The sequence below is a fragment of the Dipodomys spectabilis genome, unplaced genomic scaffold (genome assembly GCF_019054845.1).
Source record: "Dipodomys spectabilis isolate Male_0828 unplaced genomic scaffold, ASM1905484v1 ptg000107l, whole genome shotgun sequence".
Lineage (NCBI taxonomy): Eukaryota > Metazoa > Chordata > Mammalia > Rodentia > Heteromyidae > Dipodomys > Dipodomys spectabilis.
Window position 1 is genome coordinate 8,242,096 of NW_024870784.1, and position 13,550 is coordinate 8,255,645.

The 13,550-nt window shown below is 64.9% G+C and overlaps 1 protein-coding gene across 3 annotated transcripts; it reads right to left on the reverse strand.

Annotated features, from left to right (window-relative positions):
- Positions 1 to 1,240: 1,240 nt before the first annotated feature.
- Positions 1,241 to 11,948, reverse strand: Icoslg (inducible T cell costimulator ligand). Of its 3 annotated transcripts, none has more exons than XM_042687376.1 (7): positions 11,822 to 11,948; positions 9,534 to 9,574; positions 8,260 to 8,610; positions 7,239 to 7,532; positions 5,146 to 5,322; positions 4,377 to 4,418; positions 1,241 to 3,287 (listed from the first exon to the last, which is right to left on the reverse strand). In XM_042687376.1, exons 1-7 carry the CDS (start codon positions 11,830 to 11,832, stop codon positions 3,133 to 3,135), a joined length of 1,071 nt encoding a protein of 356 aa, XP_042543310.1. In that variant the 5' UTR covers positions 11,833 to 11,948; the 3' UTR covers positions 1,241 to 3,132. The 3 variants fall into 3 exon arrangements, with proteins under 3 accessions (XP_042543310.1, XP_042543311.1, XP_042543312.1); XM_042687377.1 differs by having other exon boundaries at positions 1,241 to 3,292; XM_042687378.1 differs by having other exon boundaries at positions 3,275 to 3,292; positions 5,100 to 5,322.
- Positions 11,949 to 13,550: the final 1,602 nt, after the last annotated feature.

The following is a 13,550-nucleotide window of genomic DNA, read 5'->3' on the forward strand; positions in this document are numbered from 1 at the left end:
TGTGGCTGGCAGCCTAAACACCCAGGGTGCCTGTCCCGGGGGAGTAGCAGGGCTCCTCGCCCTTTCCCTGCCCTCGTGACCCCAGGGGCGCTGTCTGGAGTCACCCTGCAGGGCCGGCGTCGACCCCAGCAGGCAGCAGTGGGGCCTGCTCTGTGCGCTCCAGCCCGGGCCTGGAATGAGACTGTCGCAGCTGGGCAAGGGAGGGGATGGAGGACTGGCCAGGCGCTGCTGCTGCCCCCTCCACCTGCAGGAACATTGCTGGCTGGGGGAGCTGGCGACCCAACACGACACCCTCTCCCAGGGCCCTGGGATGGCTGACGGGGGCGGGTCCTCCCCTCCCCCCTCGTCCCCTCCCTCCCGGGGTCCTGGTGCCCTGGCTTCGGGACCCTCAGCAAGGTCTCGAGGTCTCGCATGGCTCCACTGTACCCACTTCCTCTTTCCGCAGCAGACAGGAAGTCCGGGAGGTAATTTTAACTGAATGTCTGTTGCTTTTTCCCCTAAAAGGTGGGGTTTTGTCACCGATCTTCTCAGAGCTGCTGGCTGGAGCCCACGCCCCCCATCAGTGATCAGCCCCTGCGCGCTCTCACGCGGGTTGATTCAGACCTCTGTACAATGGAGGCCGCAGGAGGCTGTGTTCAAGGACAGGCCCTTCCGAGGCTGCGCGGCTCCGGCCTGCAGTCACATTTTCACCTGCAGGGCCACCCCTCTTCCTTCCTCACCTGCTCCGTTCATTTCCTCCAGGCCCCAAGGGGACGAGTAAGCCAAGATTGTGAGCGAGGCACTGGGCACGGTGGTGCACACCTGAAGTTCCCACCCTCGGGAGGCTGAGGCAGGAGAGGCTGGAGGTCAAGGCCAGCCTGGGTTACACAGCACTATCCAGTCCCAAAAGACTGAAGAGAGGAGGCGGGGAGGACAGAGGTGGGCGTGGGGGGGACCGAGGTGGGGGTGACAGAGGGCGTGGAGATTGGCATGTGGACACTCTTCTCAGTGAGGAAGCAGTTCTTCCTTTTAAAATTCTTTTCTCAGGGCTGGGAAGGTGGCTCAGTGGTAGAGCGCTTGCCTTGCATGCCTGAGGCCCTGGGTTCGATTCCTCAGCACCACATAAGCAAAAAGAAAAAAGCCGGAAGTGGCGCTGTGGCTCAAGTGGTAGAGCGCTAGCCTTGAGCTGAAGAGCTGAGGGACAGCGCCCAGGCCCAGAGTTCAGGCCCCACAACCGGACCCAAAAAAACAAAAATTCTTTTCTGTTAAGCAGTTTTTAATGCCCTCGACAAAAATACCAAAATTCAAATACATGACAGAATATTGAAAACTTATAAAGAGCCACAGAATGATCATTATAACGTAAAAAATAATCAGGATAAAGGCTAGGTTTCCAAAGAGCATGTATACAATCTCAACCTTTAAGAGTCTGGAGTATGTGTATATAAACATAAGAATATAAGATGTCTTAGATAAAACATTATATCCCTATATCTATGTGATACAAACATGACTTCAAATTATTTTAGATGGTTTAAGTAAAGCTTTTTTCTTTTTGTGTGTGTGGGATGAGTCCCTGCAGAAATGTCCTCTGACATTTCTGGAAGGTAGGGGGAGGGGGGGGCAGCGCAGCCCCTGCCAGGACAGAGCGACAGCCGTCTCTGGAGCGTCCAGGCCTGGCTGGCCGTCCCCAGGCCCCGGCCGCCCTCCCCATGCCCAGTGGACAGGAGGCCGCTCTGGGCACAGCCATGCCGCGCAGACTGGAGCAGCTGGAGACACTCACGGCCAGGACTCTCGTCCTGGACTACAGGGCAGCTCCGTGCTGTGCAGGCCCATGCCACCGTGTGACGCGCTGTCATCTGCAGGCCCCATGGGCCCTGGGGGGACCAGCGCAGCTGGGGGGCAGGGCCCCCACTTCCGGCTCTGCACAGACACATGCAGCTGGACTGGCAGCTGAAGTCTCGCCGCACTGACAGAAGCCACTGCGCGGTCACACCTGGATCAGGGCTCTTGAAGCCGCTCCACAGCCTGGCGTGGAGAGCAACAGGCTGAAGGGCCAAAGGCCCTGGCGAGTCTCCCACACCAAAGGGCAAGGCCAGCTCTCCTAGTTCCTGACCCAGGGGCCCCTGGGTGGGGGCTGTCAGAGGGCCCTGCGGGGAGGTGACAGGCAGTCCCAGTGTGGACAGGCAGGACGCCCCGAGGGGGGAGGGAGGCCTGGTGCCCTGGGACAGCTGGTTACAGCTGTGGCCTGTATCCTGTATCTGCTGACAAAGACATGGCTTCCTGCTTCTGGCAAAAGAGGCTGGGGCCGTTACCCCCCCTACCTTCCACTGTCAGGCTCGCCCGAGGCTCCGAGGCCTCTCTAGTGAGACTTGAGACCACAGTGTGTGGGTGGCGTGTCCGGAGCCGGGGATGGCAGGGGGGGGCAGCCCCTCCCCTGGGCCGTGCACGGCGCTTCCCCTCCCCCCAGCTTTTCCTCGCCCGCAGCTCCTTGTGCTTCTTAGCTGAAGTGCAACTCTAGACAGAACATGACACGACCTAATGCTTTCCGGGGAAACGGCGGCGCTGGCCACCCTCGCCCTCCACCGGGCCCGGTCCACCCGGACCCACGCCGGCCTCACCCTCAGCCGCCGGCAGTGCGATTCCCGGACAAAGCCTGACCACGCACTTCCCACCTCTCATCAGGGGCCCGCGTGGAGAGCGGCACAGCATGCCGGCCCGCAGCAGCTCTCCAAACCTCCTGCCAAGTGCTACATCCATGTGTATGCACACACACCTGTGTGAGCACACCCACGTGTGTGCCAGTACTGGGGCTTGAGCTCAGGGCCGGACACCCTCCCTGAGCTTTACACTCGAGGCTGGCATCTATCAATCACGCGAGCTCCGGCTCTACTTGCAGTTGTTTGCTGGTTCATTGGATATGAATCTCATGGGTTTTCCTGCCAGGAAAAATCAAGACTGTGATCCTCAGATCTCAGGCCTCCTGGTCGCCTCCTGAGCCGCCGCGCATTCTTCTTTTCCGAGCCAAGTGCCGTGGTGGTCAGTCTCAGCAAGCACGTGTACCCTGCAGGCCGCGCTCCCCGCACGTCTGGGTCAGCTGGTCTGAATCACAGGGGGGGGGGGCCTCCGAGGGCCCTGCTGGGAGGGGCCGCCTCAGGGCTGAGGTGCGGGCCAGCAGCACACGCGCAGATGGCCTGTCACCCCCTCTGCCACCAGCCCTGGCTGAGTCCGCCCTTGAGCTGCGTCCACCGGCCCGCAGGTGGCCTTCCGGAGCCTGGTCGGTGTCCTGGGCAGAGGCTCTGGGCAGCCTGGTCTTGGGAGGAAGGGTGAAGGGGATGTGAAGGACTGGCATCTCCCTCATGTCTCATTTGTTATGCTCTGGGGTTTGAACCCAGGGACTTGTGTCTGCTAGCCAGTGCTCTACCCCTGGGCCATGTCCCAGCCCACTCTGGCCTCTCCCCTTCACAGTAAGAAAACCCAGCAGTTAGCTCTAGCTTTTGGCAAATTGTGTTCCAAAGTGACCTGAAACTGGCATGTCCTGAGAGTCACTGGGAGTGTGCCCTAAGGGCTCACAGCACCCCACACCTCATTCTCCCCTTCCCAGGATGAAACAGCAGGGCTCAGGAAGGGCAGTCACTGCCCACAGGAACAAGGCCCCTGCCCCTGCACCCCAAGGCCCCTCCCCCTGCACCCCAAAGCCCCCCTGGACCCCGAGGCCCTTCCCCCTGCACCCCGAGGCCCTGCCCCTGCACCCCAAGGGCCCTCTGTACCCCAAGGCCCCTCCCCCTGCACTCGAGGCCCCTCCCCCTGCCCCCCGAGGCCCTTCCCCCACACCCGAGGCCCCTCCCCTGCACCCGAGGCCCCTCCCCCTGCACCCCGAGGCCCTGCCCCTGCACCCGGAGGCCCCTCCCCCTGCACCCCGAGGCCCCTCCTCTCTGCTCTCCAAGGGTCCCCTGCACCCTGAGGCCCCTCCCCCTGCACCCCGAGGCCCCTCCTGCACCCCGAGGCCCTGCCCCTGCACCCAAGGCCCCTCCCCCCACACCCCGAGGCCCCTCCTGGTGGGCCACCGGCACCTTGACACCTGTGTGTGGATGTTCTTTTCCAAAGCCGGTGCCGGAGACGCGCCCGCGCCCGCGCCCAGGGCCAGGGCCTAGCTGGGGCAGGAAGCCACGCCTGGTGTCTGCACTTGCCCTAGACGCCCCAGAGGGTGGGAGGGCCAGGCTGCACGCAAGGCAGACGCTTCCAGCACAGTGCTAGGCACGTGCTCAGGGCTGCCGCTCTCCACCTAAGCCACCCACCCCATCGCCAGCCATTTAAGGCAAGTCACCAAAACCTGAGGGCAGGGACGGGCCTGCGGCTCACACCCACAGCCTGCTTTCTCTGTGAGGTACACTCACCTGGGAGCTCTTGCTCCTGCTCCGGGGTCACAGTCTGGTCACCTGTGGACAAAGAACGGTGTGGTGACATGGGGGGGGCAGGAGGTCAGGGCGCCACCGGGAGCCTCCCCTCCAGAGCGAAGCCCCACCCACAGGGACTCCTGCGGCCCTGCTGAGGGAGGGTCCTGTGGCCAGGGGCCGAGGGGCAGCCACTGCGGGCGGTGGAGCTCTCCGGGGCGGCCCGCATCACCAGCACAGGGGCGGCGCCCAGGAGGCGCCCCCTGTGCAGATCCACGCCCGGGAGTCTGGCTGGCTCCTGGGGCTCAAAGAGTTTTTTCATCTTTTTCTATCTTGGTCCTGGGCATCAAACCCAGGACGCTGCACGCGCCAGACAAGTGCTTTACCACCCAACCGCCTTCCAGCCCTCCAGCTTTGAAAACTAAACCTCAAATGAACATCTGCAAGAGTTAGGAAGGCCTTAAAAAGCAAAGTGCTAGCTGGGCGTTGATGGCTCACCCCTGTCATCCTAGCTGCACAGGAGGCTGGGATCTGAGGATCACGGTTCAAAGCCAGCCTGGGCAGGAAAGCCCGTGAGACTCATCTCCAATGAACTACCAGAAAACGGGAAGTGGCGCTGTGGTTCAAGTGGTAGTGTGCTAGCTAACCTTGAGCACGAACAGCCTCGGGGCTGGGGCCTAGGCCCTGAGTTCAAACCCCACCACTGACAAAAAACAAAAAGCTCACATCAACACCAGAAACAGCAACATTAACAGCCGGGCCTTGCGCGCACCTGGATGGCGTGGGCAGCGTCGTCGGCAGCGGCCCAGGCCCAGGCACGAGGTCACCGCCGCTGCCACCACCAGGACAGGGAGGGCAATGGCTATGGCTGACACCTCCAGCCTGCGGCGTCCGGCTGGGCCAGTGGGGCTCTCGGTGAACAGCTCTCCTGCTCCACGGGAAGCTGCTACTGTTAAGAGAGAAAAATGACCGGGTCTGGCGACTGGGGGAGGGGCCTGGGTCTGGGGGAGAGGTCTGGGGGAGGGGCCTGGGCCTGGGGGCGGGGCCTGGGCCTGGGGGCGGGGCCTGGGCGGGGCTCCCTCTGCACTTCTTTTTGCAGGAGGGCCTCACAGGGAAGGCCCTGCCCCCAAGAGCTGTGCTGACATTGCTGTCATGTAAAACACCAGGTGGGTGCGGAGAGGATTTCTCAGGTGAGGCTCCCACGGGTGGACCTGTGAGCCGTGACACATGAGACCTGCAGTCCCTGTAATCCTCATCCGAGGCCGGAGACCGGGGTGTGGTGGGGATGCAGGCCCTTCCTGGTCTTCCAAGGGAGGTAGAGTTTGCAGCACATAACCTCGCCCGTTGTGAACAACACAACAACATTGAGTTTATGGAGGATGCTGGTGGGGGGGCAGCCATGTCCAGCCCTGATCCCCGCTCACAGGCTCTGCCCCTGTGGCCTGCCTATTCTGGACACTTCCGTAACGTCTCTGCTGACTGGCTTTGGCCGCTCAGCAGCCGTCACCGACACTCTGGTACTGCCCAGCCAACGCGGTGTGTGTCCTTCTCCAGTGACGTGTGTCCTCCAAGGGGGGGCAAGTGGGAGGTTTTGCTGTTGGGGCTGCTGCTAACTGCTGGGCGTGCACATTCACAGGAATCGCGTGAGCTCCTGGTTTGGGTGCATCTGTAGGAGATGAATCACTGGGCCGTCCTGTGACTGCTTAGCTCTGTGTGTGTGTGTGTGTGTGTGTGTGTGTGTGCGCGCACACACACACGCGTACCTATGTGTGCCAGGCCTGGGGCTTGAAATAAGGGCCTGGGCCCTGTACCTGGGTGTTTGTGCTCAAGGTTAACTCTTTATGACTTGATCCATACGACTACAGTTCTGGCTTTTTGGTGGTTAACTGGAGATAAAAGTCTCATAGAAATGCCCTGGCTGGCTTTAAGCTGTGATGTTCAGATCTCGGCCTCCTGAGTAGCTAGGATTACAGGTGTGAGCCACCAGCATCCAGTTTAGTTCTTGAAGAGCTCCGGCCTTTTCTACATTGGTGGTATCCTTCCGCCCTGGCCAACGCACAAGCGCCTCAGGCCCTCCCAGGGGTCCTGCTCTCCGGGGGGAAGGGGGGGCAGCCCAGCCGGCAGGGGCGTGCCACCAAGACGCAGAGCAGCACGGCCTTGGCAGGGGCAGCTGTGAGCTCTCGGAGTCGTCCGGGGCGTTCTGACCGGTGTGTCTTGGTGTTGGGTCTTCACAGGATGCCTGGGCCTGGCGTGCAGCACGTTAAGATGAGTGCTGGGAGAGTCCAGCGCTCCACGCTCCAGGAAGAAAGCTGGCGGGAGGAGCCGCAGCGGCTTTCAGAGGCTCCAGAGGCCCCCTGTGAAAGGGTGCGGGGCTCCGGCCTGGGACAATGGATTCTCAGCGCTTCCTGAACACGCCTGTGTTTCTGTTCCACACTGCTGCACGTGGATCCGGTGCCCCCCGCGAGAGCCTCTCCACAGCCCTCCGTGTGAGCGTCTGCTGCCCGGACCTGCGGCCCCTCATCTTACGCTGCTGGAGACAGACAGGGAAGTCCTGCGGCCCCTGGGAGAGGGGGCCGGATCCTCCGCGGGCCTCGGTCCTGGCAGAGCACAGGGGGCTCCCTCCCGACCTGCAGCGCCGCTTCCGTGGCCCCCAAAGCCTCAGCCTCCTCGGCAAAACGGCTCAGCAGAGCAGACCCGACGGCCACCATGCCAACCGGTGCCGTGCGTGTCTCAGCATCGGGGCTCTCCTGCCGCCACGGGGCCTGACACCTGCCTCCTCTCCTCCTCCATGCCTGCAGACATGCGCTGGACTCGGTGCCTGCCCCCCCCCCCCCCGCCGCCCCCCAGACCCAGCCCCAAACTCACGTGCCTGGCTGCTGCCCGTGAGGTTCTGGCTCAGCAGCTCGTTTTCAATGCAGCAGCCGACGTCCACGCCCGGGGTGTGCGGGAGCGTGAGCACGCTGACCACGTCGTACAAGCCCCAGGCGTTCACGGAGACCGTGTGGTTCTGCAGGGCCTCGGGCAGCAGGCTGTTGTCCGTCTTGTTGATCCAGTACACTTTGGGCCTCGGGTAGCCGTTGGTGGACGTGCACGTGAAGGTGAGCTCCCAGGCCCCAGGGCCGCCGCCGGGGCTGCTCACCACCGGCATGCTGTAGTTTGCTGCAGGGGAGAGGAGGGGAGAGGGTCAGAGCGGCCAGGATGGTTCTCTGCTTCCCAGCAGGGAGCCGCCATCCCTGGGACAGCGACCGTGCCAAGGCGGCTTCTGAGCCCCACATCTGGACCTGCTCACGGGCAGGTGGCAGCACTGGTGCTTGCTTTCCTCTAAATTCTGTCTCACTTGGTAGCTCCCAGGACCGTGTGTGTGTGTGTGTGTGTGTGTGTGTGTGTGTGTGTGCGCGTGTGTGCAGCTACTGGAGCTTGGCCCAAGGGCCTGTGTGCTATCCTTCAGCTTTATGCTCAAGGCTGGCACGCTCCTCCACACTCTCCACCACTTAAATCACACCTCTGCGTGTGGCTTTTTGATGGTTAATTGGAAGCAAGAGTCTCATGGACTTTCCTGCCCAGACTGGCTTCAAACTTCTGCCCTCAGATCTCAGCCTCCTGAGTAGCTAGGATTACAGGCGTGAGCCACCATGCCTGGATTTTAAAATTCATTGTTTAAAATCCACTTGGTGCTGGAGTGCTCCAAGCCAGGGAGCAGGTCGGGGCTCTGTGGTACGGGGGTCTCTGGTTATGTAACTTTCCACAAGCTGAGCACGCTTTCTCCCCTGCAGCCTCACAGGGAAGCAGCAATTCATGAGACAGGGTCCTCTGCACAGGAGAGAGCGGGCGGCGGGCCAGGGTGCGAGGCTCCCAGAACTTGCTCTCATCAAGCTGAGGGCCTCACCGGCCACGTGCAGCCTGATCTCCACTTCCAGAACCTTTCCCAGCTTCAGGGACTTCCTGAACACCAGGCAGCGGAACGTCTGGGCGTCGTCGGGGGTGACGTCCTGCAGCAGCAGAGAGAAGTCACCCTGCCTCATGCTGTCCCCGGAAACGTGGGCCCGGCTGCGGTAGCGGCTGTCCACGTGGTCCACGGAGCTGTTCCCGGAGAGGAAGTAAGCCACCACGGTGTTGGAGCCACTGATTTGCCAGTAGACAAACAAATCGTTTAAGTCAAAGCTGCTTCCCCCGGGGTAGACGCAGCCGAGCCTCACGTCGCTCCCCACCATCGCCTGGACGTCTCTCTCCGGAGCAACTGCAATGGGAAGGAAGCCACTCAGGTTCCCAGGCAGCCCGGCCGGTGACGCCATCGGCTTCTGCTGTGACAGGACTCAACTCCAATCCCGACCCATTCAACAGAAAAGGGGAAGACAGCCCTGAAGTTGTAAGATACACCGGGAGGGGGAGGGGCGGGGACGCCGCTCGTTTAGTGGCAGGCCACGGGCTGCAGCCTGGGGCCTCAGCCCCCGTGGCCAACAGAGGCTCCTGCGTCCAAGGCCTCGCCCTCCGTGGTTACACAGGAGCAGAGATGGCCACGCCGGGAGGGGGCACGGGCATGGCACAAGACACAGATTTTATTTGTCTTTGTTGTTGTTGTTAAATATTAGCTTTCAGTTTCTTCGTTGTTGTTTTTGTCGGTGGTGGGGCTTGAACTCAGGGTTTGGGCGCTGTCCCTGAGCTCTTTTGCGCAAAGCTAGCACCCAAACCACTTTGAACCACAGCTCCACTTCTGCTTTTCTGGAGGTCAATTGCAGATGAGTCTCACGGGGACTTCCCAGCCCCAGCTCACTTCAAACCGCAATCCTCAGATCTCAGCCTCGCAAGCAGCTAGGATTACAGGTGTGAGCCACTGGCACCCGGCCAATAGGAACATTTTTATAGCCATTTAATGCCTCCCCCTCTGGGCCAGGCCTCTGGCTCTGCTGTGATGCTCCTGACTCTTCCCCAAACCAGTGTCTTTCAGAGCTCAGTGGCACTGGCTGGGGCCAGAAGACCCCACGCCTGGAATTAACCAACCCAGCACACGGGCCAGAAGCAGGCCCCAGGAAAGTGCGAAGGGCTGCGGCAAGGCCCCCGAAGGGCTGCGTCTGCGGCTCTCCGGGAGCAGCCACGAAGCGGTCTGGAAGTTCAGCTCAGAGCTAGGTACGCCTCCCCCTGCATAAAGCACCCCAAACTCACCAGCTTGTAGGCCACTGAGCAGCAGTAAGAACAGACCGGGACTAGAAAACAAACAGACAGCAGCAGGTGAGGGGCACAGGTGAGTCCTCCGCCTCCTGGTGCTCCCGGGCGGTGCTCCCGGCAGGCAGCCATGGCGGGCTGGCTTTCCTGGCTGGCCCCTTCTCCGCAGAGAATGAGGGGTGGGGCGTTGAGCTGGGACCATTCCTTCCTGCCCCCCAGAGCAAGTCCCCAGAACCCCAGGAAAACAATGAGGAGAGGGTGATGAGAAAGAGCTGGGCAAGCCTCCGGCCCTGGGCTCTGACTCCAGCCTGGCCTGGCTGGGGCGGAGCTGGGGCGGGAGGGAGATGCCTCCAGCTGCCTGAAAAGCCTGGAGCCAGGGAGATCTTGGCCAGCACCCGGCAGGCTCCGGAAGGGGATGAACAGAGCCTCTGGAAGTTGTGGGACCCCCGTGTTTCAGACACCCCTGAGCTGGGGCTCTGTCATTCTTTGTCCAAAGTCTCTACACCCCGTGCCCCTCGGCCTGGCCTCTTCCCTTCCAGGCCACCCTGGGTGATCCCCTCCCGTCTCAGTACTCCCCCTAGACCCCCAAACCCAGAGGTGGAAGTCTCCAGAAAGGGTCGAGGGCCTCTACTCAAAGTCCCTCACCTCGCAGCCACTGCCTGGAGCTCCAGGTGCACCTGTGTCCCGGGATCTCCCCCCACCCCTCCCGGGGAGCCCCAAACCCCATGCAGTTGGGACGGCCAGCACTGGCCCAGGGCCTGCGGGCCGGGGGACCCGGCAGGCCATCCTGCCCCTCCTGGGGACTGGGGGAGCCACCTCAGGGTTCGCCAAGGGGGCCGCAGAGGGGACCTGGGTTCCTGCAAAGCTGTCCTCCCGCCAAGGTCCTCCAGGCAGCCCACGGAGGGGGATCGTGGGGGGCCGGAGGGGGGAACCTCCTCACCCAGCCGGCTTGAGGGACACACGAGGCCACGAGCCAAGGAAATTGGTCCGGTGGAGGGAGGGGGCTGCGGCGGAGAGCCGGGGCCCACCCCTTCCAGGCCAGGCGCGCCTCCCCCCAAGCCTCCCCAGCCCCCCTACACCAAGCAAGCCCCTGCCCTAGGTGCCCCCGCCCCCTCCACCACGCACGCCCCACCAACCTCCATCACGAGCGTCCCCCGCCCCCCTCCACGACGCGCGCCCCCCCCAACCTCCACCACGCGCGCCCCCCGCCCCCTCTACCACGCACGCCCCCCCCAACCTCCATCACGAGAGTACCCCCAACCTCCACCACGCGCGCCCCCCAACCTCCACCACGCGCGCCCACCTGCCCCCCTCCACCACGCGCGCCCACCTGCCCCCCTCCACCACGCGCGCCCCCCCCAACCTCCACCACGCGCGGCCCCTGCCCCCCTCCACCACGCGCGCCCCCCCGCCCTCCACCACGCACGCCCCCCCAACCTCCACCACGCGCGGCCCCCGCCCTCCACCACGCGCGCCCCCCCAACCTCCATCACGAGCGTCCCCCGCCCCCCTCCACCATGCGCGCCCCCCGCCCCCCTCCACCACGCGCGCCCCCCCCGCCCCCCGCCCCCCTCCACCACGCGCGCCCCCCGCCCCCCTCCACCACGCGCGCCCCCCCCGCCCCCCCCCCGTCCCCCTCCACCACGCGCGCCCCCGTCCCAGGCACGGGCTCAAGCCGCCGAGAGCGCCTCCGGCACAACCCCCTCCACCACGCCCCCCCCCCCCCGGCACGTCCCGCCTCCAAGCGCCCCCCCCCCCCGGCACGTCCCGCCTCCAAGCGCGCCCCCCCGCACGTCCCGCCTCCAAGCGCGCCCCCCCCACGTCCCGCCTCCAAGCGCGCCCCCCCCCCCGCACGTCCCGCCTCCAAGCGCCCCCCCCCCGCACGTCCCGCCTCCAAGCGCGCCCCCCCCCGCACGTCCCGCCTCCAAGCGCGCCCTCGGCACAACCCCCTCCACCACTCGCCCGCCCCCCTGCGCCGCGGGTCCGCGCCCCACACCGCCCCCCCCTGCGCCGCGGGTCCGCGCCCCGCACCGCCCCCCCTGCGCCGCGGGTCCGCGCCCCGCACCGCCCCCCCTGCGCCGCGGGTCCGCGCCCCGCACCGCCCCCCCTGCACCGCGGGTCCGCGCCCCGCACCGCCCCCCCCCCTGCGCCGCGGGCCCGCGCCCCGCACCGCCCCCTGGCGTTCACGGCCGGGCGGCCCCCGGGCTCTCCGCGCCGCACGTCCAGGTGAACCGGGACGCGGGGGCCGGGTGCGGCCGCTGCCGTCGGGCCCCGCGGTCCCCGCTCACCTCAGCAGCATGGTGGGCGCCGAGCTCTCCGTCCTGGGCGCGGAGACCCGGGCCGCCGCGGTTCCGATCGAGGGCACCGGGGCCGCCGGACTCGGAGCGGCGATCGCGGGCTGCGGAGCCCGGACGGCTGCGCCCGCGCCCCGGCTCCGGCTGCGCCCGCGCCCCGGCTCCGGCTGCGCCCGCGCCCCGGCTCCGGTTCCCTCTGCGCTCCGGCTCCGGCTCCGGCTCCGGCTTCCTCTGTGCCCCGGCTCCGGCTCCGGCTCCCTCTGCGCTCCGGCTCCCTCTGCGCTCCGGCTCCGGCTCCGGCTCCCTCTGCGCTCCGGCTCCGGCTCCGGCTTCCTCTGCGCTCCGGCTCCGGCTCCGGCTCCCTCTGCGCTCTGGCTCCCACTGCGCCCCGGCGGGCTCCGAGCGGGACCAGCTGAGCGTCCGGCCCCGCCCTCGGCCCTCCCGGGGCCGCCCCCGGCAGAGGCGGGGCGGGAGTGGCGGGCGGAAGCCGGGCTCGGCTCCGACCTCGGTGCCCGCCTCCGCGCGCGGCCGCTCCCCGGTCAGCCGGCCAGGACGCCCGTCGCGCGTCCGCTCGGAGCCCGGGACCCGCACCGCCCTCCCCTGCGCTGGGGCGGCGCCGGCCCGGGGCCTGCGGGCTGCCCCGGAGCTGGAAGGAGGCCAGCCCGGGAAGGAAAGTTCTCGAGATGCTTATCTCCAACGAGCCACCCCAGGGCAGGAACTGGAGGTGCCGTAGGGAGCAGAATGCCAGCCGCGAGCGGAAAGGCCAAGGCAGAGAGACCTGGCCCGAGCCAAGCCCTGTGTCCCCAGCAGAGGCTCTGGGAAGCCCAGCCCTGCGCGGCCGGGCCCCGGGCCGAGCTGCTTGCTGGCTCCCTTCCCCTACTCTACCCGTCAGGCCAGGCCCTCTGTCCCGAGAGTCTCCCAGATGGAGAGAGAAACGCTCCCCCTCCCCAGGGAGCAGGCAGGAGGGTGTGTCCCCCCAGCCAGCCGGGCAGCGCGGCCTTCCTTCCCAGAGGCAGGAGGCTGGGGCCACTGCCAAGCGCTGAGGATCTGCCGGCACTCCCTTGGAACCAAGCCTCTTGGTAGCCTGTTGTTACTCAGTGCCAGGCAGGAGGATCAAGTCCTGACCAGCACTGAGGACATGAGCTTCAAAAGAAGAGCCGGGCGCCAGGGGCCTGTGCTGGTAACCCTGGCTAACCAGAAGGCTAAGATCTGAGAATCGCAGTTTGAAGCCAGTTTGGGCAGGAAAGTCCATGAGATTATCTCCAGTTAACCTCCAAAAAGCCAGAAGAGCTGCGGCTCAAGTAGTAGAGTGCTAGCTTTGAGGGGACGTGGTGCTTATGCCCTGAGTTTATGCCCCAGGCTTAGGGGGAAAAAGAAAAGAAAGCCAGGCACCAGTGGCTCACACCTTTAATACTAGCTGCTCAGAAGACTTGAGACCTGAGGATCCTGGTTCAAAGCCAGCCCAGGCAGAAAGTCTGAGATTCTTATCTCCAGTCAGCCAGCAAAAGCCCAGAAGTGGAGGTGTGGCTCAAGTGAAGGCCCTGAATGCCAGACCAGCTCAGCCCAGGGACACGTGTGACCCCTGACCCTAGCGCCGCTGTGAGCACTGTGTGACGTGGGCCTCTCCCCCGTGGAGTAGGCAGAGTGACGCCTTCTCTTGCTCAGACAGACCTGGAATCCCAGATGCTCCTGCCTCAGTCTCCCCTAACTGCTGAGATTTGGG